The sequence below is a fragment of the Hemicordylus capensis genome, chromosome 4 (genome assembly GCF_027244095.1).
Source record: "Hemicordylus capensis ecotype Gifberg chromosome 4, rHemCap1.1.pri, whole genome shotgun sequence".
In the NCBI taxonomy this organism is placed as follows: domain Eukaryota; kingdom Metazoa; phylum Chordata; class Lepidosauria; order Squamata; family Cordylidae; genus Hemicordylus; species Hemicordylus capensis.
The window spans coordinates 83,079,910-83,101,969 of record NC_069660.1 but is presented as its reverse complement, the minus strand read 5'-3'; the positions used below and the strand labels follow the sequence as shown (position 1 = coordinate 83,101,969).

Below are 22,060 nucleotides of genomic sequence, written 5' to 3'. Positions count from 1 at the left end.
AGTGGTGGTGGAGAGCTCCTTTCCCTGCTTGTAAAGGCAGGGAGACGCATTCCTGGCCAGGCTGGGAACCCAGCACTAGTTGAAGCCTTTAAAAAAAAAAGCGGCATCATTTTTTAAAAGCTTCAGCGTGGTTGGGAATGCGTCTCCCTGCCTTTACAAGCAGGGAAAGGTGCTCCCCACCACTGCAAATGCGGCACTGGCTCTAATTTACTTGCAAATGGGGCACACGGCCCCGTTTGCAAACCCGGCCATGGCCCCTTCACATCTGACATCAGACACAGGGGCATGGCTAGGGAGCTGTGGGCCACTGCACCTTTTTAAAAGTGGTGAATCTCTTTGTTTAGCAGGGAGAGAGCAACTGGCCCTATCCAGCCCCAGCTCAGCATCGCTCCAGTGGCTTTTGCTAGTGTCTACCTTTATGTTTCTTTTTAGATTGAGAGCCCTTTGGGGACAGGGTGCCATCTTATTTATTTATTTATATCTATGTAAACTGCTTTGAGAACTTTGGTTGAAGAGCAGTATATAAACATTGTAGCAGTAGTAGCAGCTGAGCACGGGCTGGGGGCATCGCTATGCCCCTGGTAGTGGTCCAAACCCACTAAATATTTCTTGTCTTTAAGATGCCTCTGACAGAAATGCATCTTTTTTTGTTTATTTAGTCATATGATACACATACATAGGAATCATACAGATTAACATGTAGAGAGCTTGATATGTGGAGGACTCGGCCTCAAGGCAGAAGGTCTGGTTAGATTACAGTGGTCCCTTGACTTCGGATGTCGAGTAGTTCGTAAGTCGAGGGACCACTGTATTTTATGGAATCCCAAAGCTCCAGGGGATCTGAAAAGTACAGTGGTCCCTCGACTTACGAACTACTCGACATCCGAATTTTTTGACTTACGAATGAAAAAAGTGGCCGCACGCTTACGAATTTTTTGACATCCGAACGGAAAACCGTTGGCGGTTTTAGATGCGGTTTCCTCGACTTACGAATTTTAGATGCGGTTTCCTCGACTTACGAATTTTTGTGAACGATCTCAGTGAGGATAAGGCTGCAGCCCAGGAAGCTGTGGAGCACTTTGATAATGTGGTCGTTGCCCCATGGCAAGCAATGCTCCGCAAGAGACAGAGGCAGCAGACCATGGACCGGTTTGTGGTGAAGCAGGCAAGGCAGGAGGAAGAACCTTGCTGTTCTTCCCAGTTGTCACCCTCTGCCTCCTCTTCCCAGAAATGATTTTTTTGGTTTGAAAATTAAAAAGTTCATTGCTGTTTGCAGTTTACATTTCCTGTTTTTCCTGTTCCCAAGTTGAGGTGTGTGGTGTAAAGAAATGTAACCTGAGGGTGAGGCATGTTCCTTCGAAGAGTGCCTGCCTTAGAATTGCACACAAGTGTCCTTAACATGTTCCAAAGCTGAGGTGTGTACAGTAATGCTTTAAAATGTTGGCTGAGGCATGTTCATTGTGCCTGCCTGTCTTTGAAAAGCACTGCAGTGACCTGCATCAGGTCCAAAAACTGTGTTGAGTAAGGTTTAGAAATGTTGGCTGAGGCTGAGGCATGTTGAGTGTGCCTGCCTGCCTTTAAAGTGCCCTGAAGTGACCTGCATCAGGTCCCAAAAAAATGATAAAGTGCTGTTGTAAATGTTTATTGTTGAAAAGTAATGTTGCTGTGCAGTTTGCATGCCTTTAAAGTGCACTTGATAAAGAGTTTTGCACAAAAAACTGGGTGTCTGGGTCTTTTTCCTAGGCTCTGGAACGAATTAATCCATTTCCAATGCATTCCTATGGGAAACCGCTTTTCGACTTACAAACTTTTCGACCTATGAATGTGCATTCAGAACGGATTAAGTTCGTAAGTCGAGGGACCACTGTAATAGAAACATGACAGCATAAAAGCATTTCAGATATATCATGGGGCTTCACGTTCTTACTTCGAAATGCCAATCCATTTCACTCCAGTTTGGCAAGATAGACTATTGTTTTAATTACAAGGCAGATAAATATGTGCCCCGCACCTACTGCGATTCATTAAAGAAATGGAATGGAGAATACCCATTGCCTTGATGCAGTGCAGTTGCAACACAGTCTGAAAAAACATCCTCCATGCATACAGGAGGTGGGAGAAGAAATGAAAACGAGAACTCTTGCTTGCAAAATGTTAGTTCCTCCAGACACAGATCTGGGCAAAAAGCCAAAGAGGAGGTGTAAAGGCAAATAGTTTGATTCAGTGCTAATTTGAATTTTGATGTCAGCGTGCATCTGTCTTTTATCAGCAAAGATAAAGTATTATTTATGCCAGGACACCAGATGTGAAAAAGAGAGTGCTATGCAGCTAAAGGAATTTTTAGGAAGGGAATGGCATAGATTGTGTTTGGTAGTGCTCAGATGTTCATGTTCTAAAATGCCCTGGAGGTCAATAATTCCACTTTGCATGCATAGTTTTTTCACTCTATGGAGTTCATAAAAGCAAATGGGCAATACCAACTCAAGCCTCCTCTGACATAGCATTTGCCTCCACAGGAATGCTTCTGGAAGGATTCCTACAGAAGCATACATGTGAAAAATGTTGTGTTGAAATTGGTCATTTGCAGAGATTTTTTTAAAGGGCAAACCCCTGAGCAGGTGTTTATATTCTGCTCATGGTATCATCCCAGAACAGGTGAACAATTCTGACATGTTTCACATCCATGCTTCCATAAAAATCATTCAAAGGACATTTCAATAGGGGCAAATGGTTGTTGGGAATTAGCTAGAAAAATAGTTAGTTGGAAGCTCTCTGGGTACACTAAAAGATAAACTTCTATAAAAGCTGATGCAGAGAACAAATACATTTGTACACATCAAGTGCTTAGGCCCCAGTATACTACTCCAAATGCTGCATCACAGAATTCAGCATCTCTCCTGTTAAGATGCAATAAATCTATTTCAGCAAGCAGGTTGCATAAAAAAAACATAAATAAATGCAATTATAGCAATACAATCACTAAATACCCAAAGGGTGAGTGTGTGTGCATGCACGCATGGGCGCACGCGCGCACACACACACACACACACACACACACACACCTACCTTTATGTCTTGTATTCTTTCTTAGGCAAATACAATAGAGCCTATGAAACTGGTGGAATACAGGACCACAGTAGCAATTCTTCTGGCTCAAAGTAAGTTGGGCTCTTTTTACTTAAGCCTCAGCTAGCATCAAATATTTTCAATTGAGACATCCCTCTCTAACTCCTGTGATGTAGCTTTGGTTGGAATCTGTATACATGACCTGAGTAAGCCTTCAGCACAGGCACAAAAAAGTTTTTCATCAATGCTTTGTTTAAAAACAACAATACTGTCTTCCTGGCCATGTCTGCTTATCTGCAACTGTGATTTGGTAAGTTGAAATCCACCTGGTTACATTTTAATTTTGGAAAGCCCTTTATGTTTAGAACTATAAATTTTGTGGCACATCAGACCTAAGGATACTTTAAGTGTGTCCGCCTAGAGTGAAAGAGGCTGTTAGTTCAAATCCCTGCTGGTGCGCTTCCCACACTGTGCCTAGTAAAAAGATCTGTAGTCACCTCTATTGAACAGCAGCAATAAAGGAAAGTGCTGAAAAACATCATCTCATACTGCACGGGAGGAAGCACTGGTAAACCACTCCTGTATTCTACCAAGAGAATCACAGGGAATGTGATCACTAGGAGTTGACACCAACTTGACGGCACAAATATGGAAAGCACTGACGATTTCTTGGAGACTTTGTAGTTTAGATTCTCTATGTAGGTTAGTGGCAAACCTTTTTTAAAAAAGCTTTATTTGTTCTTGCATGGAAATTCTGGGCCCAGAACTAGGAAGTTTTTGTATATTTTAGTACACAATTTGTAATAAGCTGCTATGAGCAAATTTGATGAGTTAAACTGGGTTTTCAGGGCAGTCAGCCACTGGGTTTTCAGGGCAGTCAGCCGGTAATTTAGCAATTGAGAAAGCTTAGTACATCAACAGGAAGCTCAATCTCCCCACCACTGACCTCCAACCATTCTGAGACAATGAATCTGACAATCTGCTCACAGAATGAATAAGCTAAAATAGTCAGGTACAACTGCTAAAAACTTTGAAAAGTAATAGTGAGAACTACTCACAGATTACTGCCAGGGTGATCCCAAATTTATAGAACAAAGCAAGTTAATCCTGATTCAAAGCAACAGGTTGAAACTTCTGAACATTTGCACTAAACACCTCTCACAGTATTCATCATGTTGTGAGACTCTCTTGACAATGGCTAGGGTCTTCAAGGCACATCCTTCCTGTCGCCCAATCTGTCAGGCTGCTGTGATTCTGCCAACTACCCTTTTCCAGTCCCATTTCAGCCAGCAGACTAGCCCTGACTGAAGACCTTAATGAGGTGCTGATCACATCAGCAGGTTGCTATTATTCATCCACAATGCATCTCCAGGGATAAGCAGAAAAGGCTGATGCAAGAATTCCCAGTGATGTGTGATGCGAGAGGGGTGCCATTTGCCTCTCTCACACTCCTGGCCTGTCAGCACAGCCATTAGGCACACCGGTTTAAAGAGAGTAATAATTCTTCCCTCCCACATGTACAAACTGCTTCAGACTGAATCCTGGCACAAAGTTTTGTCCCATGAGAGCATTAAACAATCCATTCTGAGGTTTTGCTCCCATTGCTTCAGTTCCCGGTCCTTTAAGTAATGGCACTTTGTTTTTAACTGAAGAAAATCCAATATAAACCCACAGATTTACGTAACAGTACGGTGGTGACAAGCTGGCAACAGTGTGGAAATGCAAAGCAAAGCCTGCCAGAGACGGTCAGTCATCCTATGCTAAAGTTCTCCATTTTGATTCAGCTTGGCAGAATAATCTGACTAGCCGCCTGTGAGAGCTTAACCCACCCACCCCCCGCAAAAAAACCCTTAATGTCAAAGCCTGCAGTGTCCCTTACACACTTTGGGAGCCTGCAGATAAGGGATGACCCAGCCGCTCTTACAGTTACTGGAGGATTCCTGCTTGCATCAGCACTTTTAACATGCTTCCCAGCTACCCATTCTGAACAATTTGCAGAGTGATATGCATTTGTAAGCTTCATTAGGAGGGAAGTATATCCCAATGGGAAGGGAAGAGAGTACAAAACTCAAGGTTCCTAGAGACTAGAACTTGGCCTAGAGTAATGATAGGAATAACATGGACTCTTCTTCCTCATACTAGTGCATGTACTATGGGAGTGGCAAGTTGATTCTTCCAAGACCACATGCCACCAAAATAGGACAAATAATGAAATAAATTGCCTCATGCAGCGCTACCAAATGTATTTTCACATAACAAATACTCTATCTGTGGTGTGAAAAAGAGATATTATGGTATATCTTAGCATGACTTGTCCCCATAGCTAAGCAGGGTCTGCCCTGGTTGCATCTGAATGGGAGACTTGATGTGTGAGCAATGCAAGATATTCCCCTCAGGGGATGAAGCCGCTCTGGGAAGAGCATGAGGTTTCAAGTTCCCTCCCTGGCTTCTCCAAGATAGGGCTGAGAGAGATTCCTGCCTGCAACCTTGGAGAAGCCGCTGCCAGTCTGCGAAGACAATACTGAGCTAGATAGACCAATGGTCTGACTCAGTATATGGCAGTTTCCTATGTCCCTATGTATACGGCATGACTCCCTTAAGTGCTCTTGGAGCCCTTCCAAACAGTGGTTTATTCCATGTTCCACCAGTTGCTACAGGCAATTTTGCAGAATGTTCAGATGACCATCTCTGCATCCCACATCTGAGATTACTCCTACTCCTATGGAACATCCATTTCCTTTTGTTGTTCAGTTATTCTGACTTGAACACTAGGGAATCAACTTGTGTGATGAGGAAAAGTATAGATGAGTCATGCCACAACTAAGGAGGAAGTGGTGATATACTGGAGGACTGGCTCTCAAAAACATATCACTCTGCCCTCGCTTCTGCATCTGAGCGCACCTTTCGCACTTTTCCACTTTACTTCTGGTCATTGCCCTTTGCAAAAGAAAGGGCAATGACCAGAAGCTGGTTTTTTTAAAAAGGCCAATATTATAGTTATTACAATCCCCACCACTCCCAATCCATTAAAAGCCCACTCCCAATCATCTTTATTCAGCTGTAAGCCTCACTGTTGTTAATGAGACTGTATCCAAGAAGGGCATGTGTAAGAAGAGAATCATGAGTTCTGGGGTAGGGCTGTGCAGATCACTAATTAGAGGTGGTTGGTTTGGTTTGGTTTTAACATTAACAGCCAGCAAAATCTCTCACAAGCCTCCTTGCAACACAAGAAGCAATTGCTGAACTGAACAGGCACATATTGGAGGGCAGACGTTCTTCTTTCTGCATTTTATGTGCAAATTCCAGAGATCTGTCTGGGAAATCTTCTCCCCAACCCATCCTAGAGGATTGTGCTCTTTTGGCCTTTTTCTTTTCTTTTGAAAAGGAAACAGTTCCACTTAAGAGAAGCAAGTTGTGGAAGGGTGGTGCTTCTCTGGGGTTTCTCAGCCATCACCCCAATGCTTGCTCTACAAAAAAGCAAGACCCTTCCTGTAAGGGTCCTTAGAGTTTGATCCCAGGACAGTTTGCTGTATACTAGTGTATAGTATATGTCTTATGTTCTGTGCCAAATAATCCTAGTGTCAATGAGAAATTACGCAAATCATGTCACTTCTGGGATGCATCTTACACACACACACACAAACACACACACACACACACACACGTATGCCATTATTTGCATTCTACTTATCTACCTCTCCAGGGTGGTATGCAAAGGATTAAAAACAAAGTCATATCATGTTGGTTCCAGAGCATCCTAAAAGTTCTGCCCACCCTACTCATAAAAAAAAGACCAGAATGGGATTTCCAACACATGTAAAAAGGAACATGTTGTCAGCTCTAATATACTGTAATGTAAGGTCTACAAGTTCCAATTATTATAGACACACATAGCATAAATGTCAACAGGCACCATCTTCTGTCTTTGCACCTTGACGGGTCCATACTCCTATAGAAAATGAGCTCGTGGAGAGCTCTAGCATCACCTTACCTTGTCCTTTAATGCCAAAGGGAGGTACAAAGTCCCGGATCCGTGCCCACTTTCTGAAGGAATCATCCAAAAACATTGGTGCTGGCTTGGAGAACCTAAAACACAAAATGAAGCAGAATGTTTAAAGAGAGAAAGAGATCTCAATGAGGAGGTAGGGCTTCACTGTCTGTGCAGATTGTACAATCATGTGACCCAGGGGCTAGCAATGTTGGGGCACAACACGCACAAGACAGGGAGCAGAGAGAACCCTAGACCCTGAGGGTGCAGCAGCTATGCCACATATGTAGCTCAGGGTATACCTATGATGACAGCAGCCACCTACCCAGAATCAACACAGAGATCAAATGACTCCAACAAATGCACAGCTCAGAACAGTCAATATTCCTGAATACCATCTTGCACCAAAAGTTCTAGCAAGATGTGGCAGCCTCCCAAACCAAATTTGGAAGTATGCATAATATGCCATGCAGTTGTGTCAAGAGAACCTGCAAGCAGAAGCCCAAGAAAACTGATGCTTCTAAATCCAATATAATCTAGAATAATCAAGCATTAATTGAAATACATGCTACTGAGTTGTAAGCTTGTTTTTCCTTTGCTAAATAGCAAAGAACATATATTTTAGGCTATGTCATACCTTCAAGATAAAAAAATAGAATCCCTCAGTACTCTCACATGAGAGCCAGGTTGTTGTCTTTCTGTTTCTTTTTCTTTCCTCCACAATCTTCTCCCCCCGCCACTTCTTCTCAGATTCAATTTGCCTTTCTATGATGCCTGTTCCTAAAGATCGTTTTGGTAGCCTGCCCTAGTCATAGAGCTTAGCCGTCACAACTGCAGGGGTAGCCACACCATCAGCAGCAAACTGGCCTTTTAGATGGGCTTTGCAACACTTGAAAAGCTGCTTCTGCTGGGCTGGATCATTATTTTGGCTGCATGTCTGTTCAGAAAGGAAGGCTCGTTGTCTAGAATGGAACTTATCTTTTTCTTCTTCTGTAACTTAAGCTGAAGTGCTCTGGCGGCAATCATTCAATCTGAGCAAGCCAGCATTTAGCCACGTAAAATCTCTCGTCCTCCTTTTCCCTCATAACGTTAAGGAGAAGGAAATGCCCAGCAAAGCCAGCTGTCACACAGATGCCTGGCTTCAAGGACCAGAAAGCACATGGATGTTTTAAACAGAAAACAAAACCAGAGCAGTGCTTTTCTTTGCTATGGAAACGTCTCTTTATTTACAGAGGGCCTTCCTTGATGTATGCTCTGGAAAGCTGTTGGAAGCAACACATTTAAGATATTTATGAGAAGAAACAACAACTTTGACTGAATTTAATATATGGCCTGCACATTTTCAAACTAGTGCTAGAGAAGGAAAGGAAATAGAGATCTAGTGTGATCAAGTCCAAATGACGGATTGTGTATTTTGCCATACAAGTGAGAGGGTACCACTTTGGATAATGTCAACCTGCTAACCCCTACTAACTTGGCAAAGAGGAACCTTTTAACATGGTGATTCTTTTTATTTAGCAGGGGGAGAGTAAATCCACCCCCAACACAGTACCTCCAGAGACTGTTGCTGGTGTCTATCTTGTGTTTCTTTTTAGAATGTGAGCTCTTTGGGGACAGGGAGCCATCTTATTTATTTATTATTTCTCTGTGTAAACCACCCTGAGCCATTTTGGAAGGGTGGCATAGAAATTGAATAAATAATAATAATAACCTGGGCTAGTTCCAAAGCTTGTTTTTCAGAAATTTATGGCTACAAAAGAGAAATGCCCTTCAGACCCCAGTTTGACCCAAAAGCTATTTCTGTTTAGATTTTCATGTGAGAGCCAGCTTTCTCTGCCAAGAAGCAGAGCAGTTAAACATTTGACTACATCCCTGCCCCGACTGCACCCTGGACCTGAATAAGAGCAGTTCTTGACTGCTCAAGTGCATTGGACACGCTTATAATTAAACCTGTAAACACAATCTGTCTAAGTGCTGTCAATATCTTGGTGATGTATTGAGTGAGTGACAAGTTGCTGCCATGCAATATAGCACGACACACTGACGCATTTCCAAGGCAATTATGTTTGAAAAATTTAAGTTAGGAATTAACAAAATACATGTTTTCTGATCATAATATCCTAACACATGAAGATAAGTCACATTGATAATTTTTTTTTTACTACTGCTATGTATTTTGACTTCATTTATTCAGAAATACTCTTTTTGCATGACAAAGTGTGCATGGTAATCATGTGTTCATTGAGTGCCTCTGAACAAACAGCAGAAATTTAAGCACAGTTTGTTGGGTTATAGATGCTTTCTTATCGTTACTATCACATCATTTTTTGTACTTGGATATATTACTCTGAAAGCAGCTGAGTACAATTCCAGAAACACCTAGCCTCTGACTTCCTCTCTGTCCTCCCCTGTTGTCTCCTCACTCTCAATTAAGACTGTAAGGTCCTCTGGACAGGGACCTGTCCTTTGGCTTATGCTGCATTGCAAAATACCACACACACCGATGATACTATATAAATGAATTCACCATCATAATAATCTGAGCAAACATTGTTAACGATATCATGGAAAATTATAACTAGACCGAGAACTGCTTCATAGAATATTGTGATCTTCATTATACAGCTCTATAATGGAGGAGATATTAGAAGTGGAGAAGCAGGAAATAAATGTGACAGAAGAAAAGGGCTTTAGATTCAGGAGGATCTAAATCTGCCATATCATATGTAAAAGTATTTGAGCAATGTCTTGTGATAACAATAGCTGTGAACAGTTTTGCTTAGGCAAAGATGGATGGACTTTTCAGATGATCAATTTTTAGCATAATACACGTGCATTTGTTGCACACCATACAGTCATTTTCCTCTGAGGTTGCAGCTTTGTTGTGTAGATATTTTATACCATATTTCCCCAGCAATTTATACATTGCTTAGGACACAGCAATTCCTCCCTATCTTCCATTGCACATCCATTGCTACTGTGATTGCTGTGTGAAAAATGCTGTACAAGCCTCATGAGCATCTGAAAGACATTGCCTAAGATATATATGGTATCAATTCCTTCCCATGCCTGCACCAGTTTATTATCCCTTAGGCTTTAATTGTTTAAAAAAACATGTTTTAGGCACTGAGCGCTTTTGTATCGCGTCAAACCATAAACACTCATCCAACTTTTAAAGTGACAAACACATGAAGGGGTAGCCCAGCCCCAAGCCACCCATCTCTTCTATAAAATCCTACCATGAGCCATACATATTGAATTGCTTTGGGAACCAGGGAAGAATTGTTTGGACTCTGGAACAAGTTTGTTGCTCTGTTAATTGGATACAGCGTGATTGGGGAAAGGGAGGATTTATATCAGTTTCTGAAGCAGTCACATCATCCATGTTAAGTGCCTTTTGTACACCATGTACCAAGAGCTCTTCCCTAAAAAGAGGGAAAGGCCATTACTGGGGAACAGTAAAGCCTATATTAATGAGTGTTATAGCAATTGGAACAGGGAACTATTCCAGATAGCACTCTTCTGTTACACTTAAGAGGAATTCCATTAGTGTTACACAGCATGACATTACAAAGCCCATCAATGTTTTCAGCACAGGCCTTTCTCCCTTCCTAACCTAATGTCACAATTTCCTAGGAACAACACATCCCAACTATGCCCACAAGGATGAACAACAAGCAAAATACTGACCCTTTTCTAAACAGCCCTCACAATCTACACCAACAGGTCTCTTTGCATTTCTATGGTATGATGGCTGTGCGATACAGAGATCCGGTGCCCAAACATACATCTACTCCACTAATTTCTGACTCCAGGATGATCAGCAAACCACCATGTTTTATAACCTTACTGAATTCCACCAGTGCTATTTAATATAAACATCCCTCCTGTGATCCCAGGGGGACATTTTTTAATAAGAAAAGTTATATAAGCAAATATTTTACCAAAGTAGGGGTGAGCTTGTAAAACCTCTTTATGAGAACAGCTTTCAGAGATAATACATGTGGGATGGATACATGAGAAACTGCCATGCTGGAAGCGAGGAAAAAGGCTCTGAAAGCAACCTTTAGAATTCAGTTTGGGCTTCCCCTGCACACATCAGAAATGGGATAGGTTTCAGAGAACTAGCTCTGATCAGAGCATGCCAGTTTCGCAAACTCAACAACGTTGATTTAAGAAATCAGCATTTAAAAAACTGTATTGCATGACCATTGAGCATTGGAACACATGGTCTTACTCTTTTGAATAGCAAGAGTTATTGATAAGGGAAAGGGAAGCTTTCCAAATAATGAAGAATATAGATTGGGCTTTCACAAAACACTAGACTGGTCCACATGATGATAAATAGGTAGGAGAAGCATCCTACCCTAGTTTGGGAGCAGTGTTCCCTCTGTGCACACATGCCTGTGCTCACAAGTTTTTTGATGTCCGCTCAGTTAATTTTAGATCCTGCTCAGGCTGAATCAGAAAGGCGCCACTCTGAATGCACGTGCGCACCACACTGCCTTGATCCTGCTGCCCAGAACAAAACTCATTCCGCACACAGATGAGAAAAAAGTTAAGAGAGAACACTGCTGCGGCCTGTTGTGGGCTCCCCTCAGTACTATTAAGTACATCTTGTGAACAACAAGCAGACACAGGGATGTGGACCACTGAGCTGCAGTACAAGGTGGTTGAGGAACACGACTGCAGTGTGTAAACTAAAGGAACAACTCCGCAATGCTGCAAGGGATTCCTAGGTATGCTTCTAATTCAGAAGTGAAAATGGGTCCATGGCCCCCCTGCCTTCTTTGTAGCCAAATAAGAACACGGTGAAGAACAAAAGATTCTCAGCATGCCCTTTTTCTCACTATGTATATAATATTATACATTCCCTATACATGAATAAACATGTTTATTCAAACACTTGCGCACAAATATTCCCCTGGCTCAGATTTTTTAAAAGATGACCTACTACAATGACCACATTATATGCATACAAACCTTAACAATCCTTCTTATTCACCCTCTTGTACTCTCCCTCTCATATACACTCACTTGTAGACAAACAGTTTATTCCTATCTCAGGAGTTACAGTCTAGAGCTTCAAGACCTGAAAAAAGGGGTCTGAATCCTACCCGGGTTGCTCCAAGGACTCTGGATACAACATGGGGAGAAGTAAGAAAAGACCTGACTTTTGGAAGCTGGCAAAGTATTGTCTGTGCATGCACCAAAGACAACAAAATTAGTCACGGTCAGTGATAGCCCTATGCTTCCAGAAATAAGACGCATTCAGAATAACTCATTGCATACTTCCAAGAGGTTTTCCACATGGCAATTTGCACCAAAAGGGAAGGTACAACTGCAGGCGTACTGATGGAAAATTGAACATGTACTGAAATAATGATAGGCCTGGATTAATATTTTAAATAGTTGATTTTGAAACTGGGTGCTATATTTCATAGTGAACATATATGAAAGGATTATAATGGCAACTGCTGAACTCTGATTCACACAAATAAGATGTTGCATAGGCAATCTGTATTTTCATAGCTTTCTCACTTAATTCTTTTGTACTCAGTTTGCACACTAATCCAAAATTTAGGAAGAGACATTGTCAGGAACTCAAAGAAGTTGGGAAGAGCTGCTTAGATATCTCCAAGGTGTGGGGAAACAGAGACAAAGACAAGCTCCTGGCTCCTTGATTGATCGATTGATTGACTGATTAAACGCTGTCAAGTTGGTGTTGACTTTTAGCGACCACAGAGATAGATTCTCTCCACAGCACACAATTTAAAAAATCAGAAGCATGTACAGCTTATGGATTATGTGAACTGCTTTTGTATATGTCTGCGCAACAAGCGTAGAGGCGGGGAGGATAGATTAACAAATATCAAATATTCCCACTTCCGAGGAATGTTCCCATTTGCAAATAGAGAGGTGGATGAGCAAAGCCAGCAGTGGTGCAGGAGACTTGCAGTGGTGCTTCCTCCTCCCAGGACCCCTATATAGGCCCCAGGGCTTCAGCTAGTATCCAACTTAGCCAACCCCTGACTCCACCTCACAACAGTGCTAATAAAGCACTCACACTCTAGAACTAGGAATCAACATCTGGAGGCGAACTCCATCTTCCTGTCGAGTATAGCTGATGCTTCAGTTGTCAAATCAAAGACAAGAGGTGTGTGTGTGTAGAGTTGGTGAAGCACTGTCTAGGCCAACAGTCTAAGTTTAAATTAAGTTTGTTTCAATAGCACCACCCCACAGGGCTATCATGACAGAGATGCAAGCCTAGAGCAGTCAGAAAACAAAACCGGCAGTAAACACCTCTCACTGCCATTCACTCTCAACTTCACTGCTTTTTTATTTGCATAGCTACAGATTATTCTTGTTACCTATCTCATTCAACACACATGTATGTAAAACCATCAAAGTCATTTAGCCTTTAACACAAATGCATCACTGAAGGCATACAAGAAATTTAGAAAAGAACTGTAAAGAGATTTTTACTAAATCCACATATTTTGAGTAGGATCCAGATAATGCTGTTCAAGGTGAAGAAACAACTCCCTCGAGCCTGGTCTTGTCCTCAGCTTCAGTCTCACCGGTGGTGATAAGGCACTTTCCTGACCCCTGGGAACGCAAGGATCACCAGTATCTGAAAATTGGCCATCTGATTCCTCTGGGTCTGTGGAGTGATGCCAAATAGGCTGGTAATCCTGTGAATGTGAATCCTGTGAACCCCTGCTAACCTGGCAAAGAGGCACCTTTGAATGTGGTGATTCTCTTTATTTAGCAGGGGGAGAGTAACTGGCCCTATCCACCCCCAGCACAGTACCTCCAGTGACTGTAGCTGGTTCTATCTTGTGTTTCTTTTAGATTGTGAGCCCTTTGGGGACAGGGATCCATCTTATTCATTTATTATTTTTCTGTGTAAACGGCCCTGAGCCATTTTTGGAAGGGCGGTATAGAAATCGAATTAATCATCATCATCATCATCATCATCTGCCACACAATACACCAGATATAACTGTAGTCGAGAAGAAAGAAAAACAAGTGAAAATAATCGACATAGCAATACCAGGGGATAGCAGAATAGAAGAAAAAGAAATAGAAAAAAACCAAATACAAAGATCTACAAATTGAAATGGAAAGGCTTGTTGAAGAAAAAGACCAAAATAATCCCAGTGGTAATTGGCGCCCTGGGTGCAGTTCCAAAAGACCTTGAAGAGCACCTCAACACCATAGGGGCCACAGAAATCACCATCAGCCAATTACAAAAAGCAGCTTTACTGGGAACAGCCTATATTCTGCGACGATATCTATAACAATTGACAATAAAATTCTGGCATCCCAGGTCCTTGGGAAGGACTCGATGTCTGGATAAAACAAACCAGTCAATAACACCTGTCTGACTGTGTAAACAAGAAATAATAATGTTGTTGTTTGTCCGGCATGTTGTGAGCTGGTGGATTGATGTCTCTAGGGAGGGGAAACGTCGGGATCGGAATGCTTGGGTCCTGGTCACAACCTGCCAGGGTTGACAGAATATTGATTATTTGATTGCTATACCGCTCCTCCAAAATTGCTCGGGCATTCTAGGTGGCTTGGCCTTGGATTGGACCTTTTTCTTTTTTTGATTTGGTTGCAGCAGCAGCAGGGTCCAACACTGGTTTCTACTTCGGTATTCGGGGTAGATGTTGGCTTGCTGGTAATGGCAGTTGCTACCGAAGTGGCTTCTTTTTCTATGGAAGTCCCAGTGTGTTGTTTCCTTGTGGCCCATTGCTCCTGAAGCCTTAAGGATCGATCCCATGAGAGTTGAAGGCAAGGTAGCCATGCATGTTGGTTAAGTGCTTGGTATAGGGTCCAGGACCTCTTTTGGTACCAGAGCACTTGGTACCGAAGTAAAGCTAGGCGAGGGCGATGTATGCAGGCCTCCAGCACATGCATTTCGCCAAGGCAGAAGAGACACTTGCTGTGGGTGACAAATGATGGTAACCTGGCCCCGCAGCACAAACACTTTTAAAAAATACTATCCTGCTCAGCATATGATGTGAACCACTGTACTTTATTTCCCTTCCCGCTGGGATTGGGAGACTTGTTGGGGGGGAGATTGTAATGAAAAACAAAATAAAAACAAAGTACTAACTACGCAAAATAACAAAAAAAGAGAAAGATAAACAAAGGGAATAACAAAAGAAAAACAAAGATCTCCCCCACCTCCCATACTTGCAGGAGAAGCTCCGAACAGAAGTCCAACCAAGTCTATTGAAGTGCGGACGACAAAAGACTGAAGAACTGAGGAGAAGTGCAGCTGCATATAGCTGCTGGAGTGGGGTTGCCGCCAAAACAGGATCAAGAATCTTAGAATGTTCCCAACATGGTCTCTGTGCATGCGCAAAGCACAATGGTATAAAAGACAAAGACCACGTCAAAGAAGCTTCATTTGCACAACAGGCAGGGAGCGGTTTCTGGCAATCTTCCTTTCCCCTACTGCATATATCTTTGAGGGTTTGGGGATCCTCAGGGTCATAGGATATTTGCAGGGCTCCCTCACTCCCAAACTTTTGGAGTAATTTGAAGACTGCTCTTTTCATTCCAGTTTTGGTTAAGTGGTAGCTCCCCTCTTTTCCCATGGTTGTAGCTGTTTGTTATTTTTAGTGTATTTTTAATGAAATGTTTATGATTGTCTTATCTGTTTTTAATTTGTTCAGAACACTGTGGTCCTGGGATGGAGGGCAGCATAGAAATGTAAATAAATAAAGTTTGTGGGTGGGGGGTTGAGGACAGGATAAAGGAACATTACCAAAAATCACCCCATTCAAATTGTGCAACTTCTCCCTCTCAAGTAGCATTGGTCTAGATTCTGCTCACTGTTTTTAAGGAGTTAGGATATGGATTATTGCAAGTGTCTGGGACAAGTTTGTGGGAGTGAGTGGTCAACTGATATCCAGGAGAGAGAAAGGAGGAGGTGGTTGTTTAAAAATCACTATTTGATAGTTAAATTGGAAATATCTACTTCTTAGAGCAGAGTGTAGGAAACTGTTAATTATGCTTAGTCAGTGTGTGTGGGAGAATTTCAGAAGCCTACTATTGGAGGGGACCAATAGTAGGCTTCTGAATTTCCCAGGAGCTCCTGTTTGCAATCCACACCCCTTTTCTAATGAGCACTCATAGTGGGAAAGTAGCTGACAAGGCCTCATCTGGCCAGCAGCAGGGCAGAGCAAAATAGGCCAGGACAGAAGTCAGTGGCAACTCTTTGCGATCACATAGATAGATTCTCTCCAGGATGATCTGTCTTCCACTTGGCCTTTTAGGTCTCTTAGTGGTGCATTCATTGCTGTCATAATCAAGTCCATCCACTTTGCTGCTGGTTGTCCTCTTCCTTTTCCTTCAACTTTTCCCATCATTATGGACTTCTCAAGGTAGCTGGGTCTTCACATAATGTGTCCAAAGTATGATAGTTTGAGCCTGGTCATTTGTGCTTCGAATGAAAATTCTGGACTGAGTCGTTCTATCATCTCTTTGTTTGTTTTTCTGGCTCTCCATGATATCCTCAAAAGTCCTCTCCAGCACCAAAGTTCAAAAGTGTCAATATTTTTTCTGTCCTGCTTCTTCAAAGACCAGCTTTTGCATCCATACTCTGGAAAGGTTCATGTAGCCCCTTACTTTATGGGTATGAAATACAACTAAAACAAAATTCTTTCTACAAAAGATCCCTGTGAATCAAAGTGTCCTCTCTCTGCTACCATTACTAAATCAACTAACTTTGTGCATTCGGAAGATCCACCCCTCTGCCCTCAATCTCTTCCCATCTCCAAAACACTTGACAGCAATTGCTGCTTAACACTTCTTGAGACTTTACAATTAAATACTTTGGATCTTTCCACATGATTAAGAACATAAAGTTCTCCTCTCCTCCTTTCTTAATAAAGTTACTCTTTCTACATCTTGCCAAAAGCTGTGAGTGCAATTCATTTATGCCTGTGGCCTTGAGCTCTTCCTCTAGAAACACAGCTCCCTGTTCCCAGGGAGACCCCTACTAAATAAGCAAAGAGGCACCTTTTAATAGTGGTGATTCTCTTTATTGAGCAGGAGGAGAGCAACTGGCCCTATCCATCCCGTTTCTGAGCGAAGCCGTGCCCCCTGCGTCAGATGCAGGGGCGCGAGGCCTGCCTCCCCTCTCCCCCAGGCGGCAGCTGCCATGCACACCGCCGCCAAGAGCCAAGGCGGATGCGCAGGCAGCCTTGTGAGGCTGCCAACCACTCACTGACACCATGGGGCTCCTCCAGATGTGGAGCCCGGGCCTACCACCCCGGTCGCCCCGCCCTAAGGATGGGCCTACCCAGCACATCATCCTTCCAGTGGCTGTTGCTGGTGTCTCTCTTGTGTTTCTTTTTTAGATTGTGAGCTCTTTGGGGACAGGGAGCCATGTTATTTATTTCTTTGTTTATTTATTGATTTCTATGTAAACCACTTTGGGAACTTTGTAGAAAAGTGGCATATAAATATTCATCATATTCCCAGTTTATTTCCCAAACTCTTCAAATTTCAACCACGTTCCAGACTTCTCTCTCCCCTCTTCAGCACCATGAATGCTTTCAACACCATCATTAACACCAACATTCCAAATAAATGTAACAGACAGGAGTGGCGTGCCAGCAGTTCCATCTTCTGACCTTGTTGCATTCCAGCAGTTAAAAGCAAGCCAAATAGTGGGAATTGCTTAAATCATATTTCCCACTGTGATAGCTTAAAAATTCTATTTAAAGCACCTAGAGCCAGTCTTAGGCTGTTTGCCGCCTCAGGAGGAATATTAAAATGCCCATCTTAGTATCAACACCCTTACTGGCTCTGACAGCCCTTTCTCTGCCACCAGCGTTGGCTCCAAAACCTGGTGCCAAACCCTGTAAGGTCATCCTCGTATTTCATAACATGCACCTCCCCACCCTGAAGTCTCATGCCCCATCTCCTGGCCTGACATCCCTTCAGTACAACATCCTCCCAGTAAAATACAACTTCTAGTGTGTAAGTTGACAGAGAGTTCTCCAAGCACTGACTTAACAATGCCTGGCCCTACCACCAGATTCACTGTGGAGAGGAAGATAAATACTATCATGGACACAGACCGACACAGGGCAACACCCCTCTCTCTGCTCTGCTGCCTCAGGAATTGCCCCCAATATGCTGCTAAAGCTGCTGTTCAATGTAAATCAGATGTCATATCTTTTAATTGGGAGGTCATAAAACTTTTAGGCATCAGCTACATGAGGCAGCTCAATTCCAGTTTGCTGATATGGCTCTGGATGGATAATTGGTTCAGCAGAAGCCTAGAACAGAGGGGAGGGGGTGTCCTATGACAGTCTGAAAAAGGACAAATCCCCACCTCAGCCATGAAACTCACCAGTCACTCTCAGCCTAACCTTCCTTACAGAGTTGTTGTGATAATAAAATTGGGGTCATGTATACCACTCTGAGTTCCTTGGAAGAAAGGTGGGATAAAAATGTAATGAATCAGTGAATGGTGGATGACATCCCCTAACTACCCTTCTGAAATACTATAGAAACAACAGGTTGTTTACCTGTAACTTTGGTTCTTTTAGTGTCCATTTGTCCTGCACAACATAAGGCCTGGATTCGGCCCATGGGGACATTTTTGATGGCCCAGGTAGCCAGCAGGAGCCCCAAAATTTGGCATTTGTGTGGGGCAACAGGTGATAAACTAAACTTGCTGCCTCCTTCTTCGCCCGCCCACTCCCGCCTCCTTCTTCCCCTGCCTGCCCGTTGCCACCTCCTTCTTCCCCCCACCTGCCTGCCCACCCATTGCCACCTCCTTCTTTGCCCGCCCCGCCTCCTTCTTCCCCTCCCCACCCGCCTGTTGCTGCCTCGTTCTCCTCCCCCCCACCTGCTGTTGCTGCCTCCTTCCAACCCACCACCGTTTTCTCAGTGCCATACCTCCCGTCGGCCAACTGACCGGCTGCTGCCACTGCCGTGATTTCCCACTCCCCCCATCCCATGGCTAGCCTATCCGGCAGCTATCCAAACTCTCGCGAGAGCTTCCACACATGGCATTAGCCACGTGTATGCCTGAGAGAATTAAATATATAGATTGTTTTGTGTTTTTAATAGTTTTAATGTTTTAAATTGTTGTAATGTTTTAACCTTTTTATTTGTTGCTTTTATTGTTTTGTTGTAAACTGCCCAGAGACTTGCATTTTGGGCGGTATACAAAAATAAAATAACAAATAATAAATAATGCATGCATTTGGCATTTCCCTTGAGTATATTTTCCTTTGAGAGTCACTTCTTTAGCTGAAACCTAGGAAGTTTGGGTTTATTTATTTAATCGTTGACATTTTTACAGTGTTATCCAAAACTTCATTTTCATAAAAGTACAATTCATATAAACAGTCAGTAATCTGTGTGCCAGTAGTAGGAAAGTTGGAATGGGAAGGAGGGCAGCGCAGGCACTTATAGCCTTCTGGAATTGGTGAGGATCCACAGTTGACCCAATGAAACCTGGTTGACTCTCCACGCAGTTCCTCAAGTAAGCACATACCTGACACCCAGATAGAATACTGGCAGTTGCATTATAGATTCATCAAAATGTTCTGTGCTATGCTGATTGTTCACCTGTTCCTCAACAAAACTTGGATCCTGTTCTCAGGCAATCATTTAAGGTGCACTTTACTGCTTGTCAAACGTGCTGGCTTTGTGCCCTGTTCTCACAGGATGCCTCTTAGTCCCACATGCTCTCCTTTGCTACTCTAGTACTGCTCCTTCTGACTTCAAGCTCTCTTGTTCCATCTCCCATTCCAATGCACTTCAGCCAAGCACCTCAGTTCTGTCCCATAACACCCAGACTTATATTTGACTCTGATCTCTCTTTAGCAATAAGAGTTCTTCACTGTGAGATGGGATCCTGGTGTAAACTTGTTTACATACTTGGGAAGTGGCTTTTGTAATAACTGGGAGATGCTAGGCTATACAATGGAAAATGTAGGGTGTTATGAAGCATAAAAGTGAAACCAGCTAAAGCAAATAATCTGTTAAAAGGTGGGAATGGGAACTGACTAAACTGAATAGCTCAGCACTAGTTGTCCAGCATTAAAGGGTCAGCTAAACAGGTACATGGAATAGTTCTCTTTTTTTTAACAGAAGAATGTCCTTTGTGGGCAGATGAAAATCAGATTGGTGGCTTTAATTATGATGGATACCAGCAGGGATATGCACCAACCAGTTCGGAGGCCCTTTTACAGACCTCTGAACTGGTTCAAAAGTCTGGTGATTTGGCCAGTTTGAAGGTGGGGGGGGGATAGCTTTAAGGACCAGGGAGGGTGCTCCCCCCCTCGCCGCATTTTCTGCACCTGTGCTTTAAAATTGTCCAACAGGGTAGCAGCGTACATCCTTGCCGCCCTGGTGCGTGGTGGACCAGAAGTGCCGGGAAATGCCTGGTGTGCGTGCGTACGTTGTGCACGTCACACACTTATGTGTGTACCGGCACTTCCGGGTACTTCCGGTGTGCCATGCACTGGGGCAGCAAAGAGGTACGCTGCCCCAATGCGTGGCAGACCAGAAATGCCTGGAAGTGCCCGGTGTATGTTTGTGTGCATGACATACGCACGCCCACCGGGTACTTCCAGTCCACCACACACTGGGGCGGCAAGGAGGTATGCTGCCGCCCCGCAGGACAGTTTTAAAGCACAGCACCGGCGTTGGAAATGCGCAGGGGAGAGCATCCTCCCCGATCCTTAAAGCTATCCCCCCAAACCTTTGAACCGGCAGTTGTCGGTTCTGTGCACATCCCTAGATACCAGGTCTGAGTGGGTTTGGGGTGGGGTCTGCAAGTGCACATAACGCTTGTGCAGAGATAAATAATGTAATGGCTGCAGGCCACCTCTGGTCTGTTACTCCCCTTTCCTGCTGATTGTGTAGGCCTGCACTGTAGCATGTTGACATACTAATGGGTCAGTCATTCCAAGGTAGAAGCAGGTAGGGGACATTTGTCTAGAAGAAAAGCTTTGATGGGACAGATAAGCTTCTGGGACCTGAATAATGCCTGCTCCTTCACTAGCATATTCACTCAATATTAGTACTCTTTGTTCTACTCCTGATAACTTGACAAAGAGGCACCTTGTAAATTGTTTCCTTTTTTCTTTTTTTTTAGCAGGAGGAGAAAAACTGTCCCTATTCAACCCCAGCACAGCGTCCCTCCCAATGGCTGTTGCCTTCCCAGTGTCTCCCTTGCGTGTTTTTTTAGATTGTGAGCTCTTTTGGGATAGGGAACCATTTTTCATACCTTTTGCTATATAAACCACTTTGAAAATGTTTGGGAAATGGTGTATAAATGTTTTTAATAATGGTGACATATTGGGTAAGGCCTGAATTCATCAGGAAGATTTGGAGTCAGGGGGAGGAGATCCTTGTTGTTGTTGTTGTTATTCCCTTTGTTTATCTTTCTCTTTTAGTTATTTTGGGTAGTTAGCACTTTGTTTTTATTTTGTTTTTATTTACAATCTCCCCCCACCCCGTCCCGCCAAGTCTCCTGATCCTGGCTGGGAAGGGAAATAAAGTACAGTGGTTCATGTCATATGCCGAGCAAGACAGTATTTTAAAAGTGCATGCACTGTGGGGCCAAGTTGTCTTTGGGATCATTGGGCCACAAAGAAGTCACACTGGGATTCACACTGAAAAAGAAGAAGCTGCTTCAGCAGCAACTGCCACTATCAGTGCGCCAACATTTACTGCACATACTGAAGCGAAACCAGTGTCAGAAGCTGACGCTGTTCCAACCAAACCAAAAAAGAAAAAGAAGTTCCAATCCAAGGCCAAACCACCTAGAACACCTGTGTTTCAAGACATTCAATCAACCCCGATTGGATGTGACCCGGACTCCAATGCTTTCCGTCCTGAGAGACATAAATCCAGCAGCTAACAACACACCAGACAAATTTTTTTTGCCAGATTACCAGCCTATTTGGCATCACTTCCTAGACCTGGAGGAACCAGATGGCTAGTTTTGGGATGCTA

General features: G+C 43.2%; 1 protein-coding gene across 12 annotated transcripts in view; it reads right to left on the bottom strand.

Annotated features, from left to right (window-relative positions):
• The window catches only part of ST3GAL3 (ST3 beta-galactoside alpha-2,3-sialyltransferase 3), a 341,725-nt gene that overhangs the window by 136,427 nt on the left and 183,238 nt on the right, over nt 1-22,060 (bottom strand). For all 12 annotated transcript variants that reach the window (XM_053249782.1, XM_053249779.1, XM_053249790.1 and 9 more), the window contains one exon: nt 7,058-7,152. In XM_053249782.1, the coding sequence (XP_053105757.1) occupies nt 7,058-7,152 (95 nt within the window). The remainder of the gene's footprint in view (nt 1-7,057; nt 7,153-22,060) is intronic.